Source organism: Lottia gigantea, assembly GCF_000327385.1.
Source record: "Lottia gigantea unplaced genomic scaffold LOTGIsca_21, whole genome shotgun sequence".
Lineage (NCBI taxonomy): Eukaryota > Metazoa > Mollusca > Gastropoda > Lottiidae > Lottia > Lottia gigantea.
In genome coordinates, this window is record NW_008708458.1 from 2,966,818 (window position 1) to 2,971,872 (window position 5,055).

General features: G+C 34.5%; 1 protein-coding gene across 1 annotated transcript; it reads left to right on the top strand.

Annotated features, from left to right (window-relative positions):
* Positions 1-1,713: 1,713 nt before the first annotated feature.
* Positions 1,714-3,345, top strand: LOTGIDRAFT_115450 (hypothetical protein; the record flags this gene model as incomplete). The annotated part of the gene is made up of 1 exon (XM_009054238.1): positions 1,714-3,345. The coding sequence occupies one exon, from the start codon at positions 1,714-1,716 to the stop codon at positions 3,343-3,345; it is 1,632 nt and encodes a 543-aa protein (XP_009052486.1).
* Between the last annotated feature and the right edge of the window lie 1,710 nt (positions 3,346-5,055).

Below are 5,055 nucleotides of genomic sequence, written 5' to 3' on the forward strand. Positions count from 1 at the left end.
CTATTTTCAATGTTATTTACACCTTGAGAAATGCTGATTGTGTTAAAATTTTGCATATTTTGCATTCAATAATTGTACACACATCTGTGTGTCAGTCAGCGGTGCTGTATTTTCATGTTAGTGCTGGTAGGGTCAAGCCGACGACTGCCGACAACCCCAGCTGAGCCATATTGGTTCTAATGGACTTCATTATCATTTTCATTAATATTTCCCAATATGGGTATATATATATTATAGTATATTTCATGCTAATTACCAATATTTCTGTATTTTAAGTGAGGCAGTATTAATGATATAATAATATGAATTCCTATACCAGTAATTATCAACATACTTGTATATCACCGAACCCACTACAAACTTTATTAAATAACACAATTTTAAACAACAATAATTGTAAATTTTCAATATTTGGCATGTCTTTTAAATATTTATGAAGCCAATGGACAGTAATGCTAAAGATATGGATGATGATAGAGCAGTTCACACCTGTTACTAAAGAGTTTCAATTAATAATATACAGAGAGAGACAATAGATAGTATGGGTGATAAAAACTAAATGGTTGGACTTTTGAATAGAAAAGTTTTTTGAAATTGTCAGAGAGTGGCACCAGGTGTTACTGAACTGAAAGAGCCCACAAAGTCAAAGTTCACTGGGGATTTGGTTGAATTTAGGCCTATGTGTATTGTATAGCTTGAGTATATAATTTCAATTCTTTAGGACAAATCATACCACTGAGTTTTATACCTCCACAAAGATACCCAATGGCTGCAAAAGAACCAATAGGTTTCATGAAGGCTTTTGAGTGGATATGTTACTGTGAACTCTGCCTCGATTATGAGAGAAACTCCACTTTGGGAATAGGGTGCCCTTCAATATTACAGGAGCTTTTTCTGTTGACTATTCTTTTTCGATCTACATTCTCTATTTCGATCGGTGGAAAGAGCATTGAATTGTAAGTAATTTCACTAAACAACCTAAAAACATCATATGAAGTGACCTATATTAGGTGTTTCAATAAATGTGACCTGATCTATCCCTAATAGTTATATATTCATAACTGGTTTAAATTACATTGTCAAGAAATACAATACAGGAAATATTTACAGATCAAAATAAACAAAAATAATTGCATATAAGTCATTGATATGAAAATCACTGTATGTTATTACTCAAGTAATTCATTTCTGTCTTTTGAATTTCATGCTTGCTTAAAATCTAAAAGGAATTTTGAAAATGTGAAAACATTAATTTGTCTCTGATTTCGGATTAACGACATCGATGACATATGTCGCAGAGTTGTGGTCTGGGTCCAAGTGTGATGAAATATCAAGTCCCTGTGTTTATTTATAGTACGACCCCGGAAGTCGACTCACAAAGTTGTCAGACAAGTTTTGTCGTCGATCTACTTTGCTTGTTCTCTCGTCTTCAAAGGATTTTTTTATAGCTCAAAGACCGAAAAACAACATTTGAACATCGTGTCGGGGTTGTAGATAATGCCAGTGATAGCCCCTAGGGACATGAATGGATATGATTATGACCGAGGACCTTTGAGAACTAACGCAATGGCCAAACCCAGATACGACCCGTATCGAGATGATTTTCATCAGGGCGAAAGGGTGGACCCTTACCGCCGTGACGATGACGAGATTTATAATAGAGGCCAAAACAGACACAGATTTGGTGGTGACTTCATTGAACAAGGGATTGACATGAGAAACACAAGTGACCCCACATTTGAACTTGACCACCTGGCTACATTTGCAGCTTGGACACGAGATGGCTTTATTCAGCCAGAAGATGGATTACTCAAATTACGACAAATGGAAAACACGACTGGTATTTGGACTATGAGATGTCTTTTGGTAGTTGAAAAGAAATTCTTGATTATTTTGGATAACCAGTCTGGCGAGGAGTTAGAGAAATTTCCCATTCAATTTGTCCAGTCGCCAACAGCCATTTTTAATAACGACACACGAGAGATCTACAACAACTTACTTCTGTTTACAGTTGGTGAGGATCCTAAAAGACGTACTCAGGCTGATATGCACATTTTCCAAAGTGTGGACACAGCATCGCAGAAAATAGTGGATGAAATTTTACTGGCACAGAAAGGTGAACCCAGAGGACAAAGAATACCTCCTGCCCCAATGCAGGCACCACCCAGACCTTCAGAGAGAGACATGTATGACTTTAATGGAATGAAAGATTACCTAACTTCACAAAGAGGAAGCAGATATTATGGTCCTGGGCCTGATGCTAATCGATCAATGAAAGTGAATCGTGCCTACAGAGAAGAGTTTGAACCAGGACAGAATGAGGTTCTGGAGCGAGATGTGCAATTATTAAACCATTGTTTTGATGATATTGAGAAATTCGTTTCCCGACTTCAGCAGGCAGCTGAAACTTTTAAAGAATTGGAGAAAAGAAAGGCAGGTAATGCTCGAGACAGAAAACGTCAGTCAGGAGAAGGTATCATGGGATACAGAGCCAGACCTCCACCAAGTCAAGATTTTAGCGATATCTTCCAAAAATTCAAATTATCTTTCAACTTGTTGGCAAAATTAAAGGCTCACATCCATGATCCAAATGCTCCTGAATTAGTGCATTTCCTGTTCACTCCATTGAGTCTGATTTACGAAGCCAGCCGAGATCCAGTTCATGGGCGAGTCAACTTAGCAGACAGTGCTGTCGCTCCTTTAATTACTGCTGATGCTAAACAGCTCTTGCAGAATTGTTTGACTTCCAAGGAAATAGAATTATGGCGTGCCCTTGGAAATTACTGGACCACATGTAAAGAAGAATGGAAAGGACATATACCAAGTTACACTCCAAGATTTTACGATGGTTGGCAGCCAAACCAGATCCATGAAAATGGTTTCAGAAATTCAGAAATAGATGCACCGATAAAACATCGCTATGAAGACGACCGTTCACTTACTTATGTACCTTTCTCACATGAAAGAGAAGATAGATATGGTAACTATGGTGATTACCGACAACCCAGGGATTTCGAGCCGCCGAGAACTCATGCCGTTGTGGCGCCACCAAGCCCACGTTTAGCACCAAGAGAATATCGTGACAACAGAATGGAACCTCATCATAGCCATAATAGTCCTGAAAATGACAATGCCAAATATATATCAGATCTTCGTAATTCTGGTCACAAAGTGTTTGAAGTGATTCATGATCGAGAAGGCAGGAATAGCAAGGAAGTTTCTCTCAGCAAAGGGGATATAGTGGCAGTGTTGGATGATAGCAGAAATTGGTGGAAGGTGAGGAATATTGCTGGAAAAGTTGGTTTTGCTCCGTATACAATATTGAAGGAAGTAAAGGATGATTAAAAATAAGAATTTTTATAGAAGAATTTTGTGAAATGGATTAAAAAATAAATATATGGATTGTACAATTTTATTAAAGTTGTGATTTATTTGCAATAAAAACAAATCTGCTGAATTTTTAAAGGTTAAATTATGTGTAGAAATTTGAAGTAAATTTTTTGGATTTACTGTGAAATTGGATAAATTGTATCAGTTGTGAGAAGTGGAGTTCAAAGATGTTTTTCTGGTGTTTGTGTTGATTTTAGGGTAAGAATTGATGACCTTGGTGTTGATACAAGTAAACAATTCACCTGTCGTCAAGTTTTAGTCGTCATGTTGGACATTGACGCGTCATAAAGTTAACAATTTATGTCAATACCAAGTATCTTCCCGAAGTTATTTAAAGTGTGTTTACCTGAATTCTCATCAGAAATATCATGATGATTTGTTGGTCTTTTTAAATAGGTAACTGAACACAGGCAATGATTATTGGATTCCCCTTGTGAATCAATTCTTTACTTTAGAGGGATTCTCTGTCTATTATTCTGCATTGTAAATGGATTCTTGAAAGTCAAATATATTTAACTTTATCAATTGCATATCTTGTATTGTGGCCTTCAAAATCACCAACATAACATGTATTTCTAATCTACTCTTACCATTCATCAACGGGGGAAACAGTAAATTTTTAGACACAAAATTTAAAGGGAAATATTTCTCATAATGAAAAGAATAATGGCGTTATTTTATTGTTTCCTCGTTATTCTAAAGAATAAAACGGAAAATGTAATTATGAATTAATTGTCGAAATTTAGTATATTTGCTAAGCTGAGCTAAGCTTACTTGTCAAAGATATAGGAAATATTTAAAGATATGCACACTTTTAGACAAACATGTTATTTACATTTCTAATATATAAAAATCTTATGTAAATATTTCAACAGATTATGTTAATTTTGTGAATTTAGAAATAAACTTCTGTACATATTTAATCCCATTATCATAATATTTAATATTCATATGAGAAATTAAATCATTTTGTTAGAAATTTCATAACTTTAATATTTTGTAACTGAATAAGCTTAAAATTTAAAATTGGTCATTGGTCATTGATATTCCCAGAATTATGAAAGTTATGATGTTCTGATAACCAGCCTGAACTATCAGTATGGCCTTTGTCATTATTAACTGATCTATGTACATGTGATATATTGTCAGGTGCTCTTTATATTTTGCTTTGATCTTTCTTTTCTCTTTTATCACTTGATATTCAACATTCTAGAAGTCATATGCGGGAGAAATCATATATGCAGTATGTGTATGAAACATAATTTTTGTGATACATTTTGGCTTTTGTAAATTCAAAGATTTTTCAGAATGCTAGTCAAATATCTTAAGGATGTGTAAATGTAATCTTATACTTCATTTAAGATGATTCAGGTATATTCAAGAATAGGTGAAAAAATACCCAATAAAAGCTAACAGCAATTTCATCAGGTGATAAAATTAGTGAAATTTTGAAATACATGGGTGTGTACAGCTAATGTGATCAAAAGTTTCTAAGAATTTGATATAAAGTAATTTGAAGATAATATAAGGATGGGTTTTGTCTCCTACAGTCCTGTCTAATTTATGGTCTGAATGACAGGTGATAAGAGAGAAAATATGAAAGATATTTGTATTGTTTAATATAGACTTTATTAGATATTTATACAGGGCACTGTAGGTTATGAT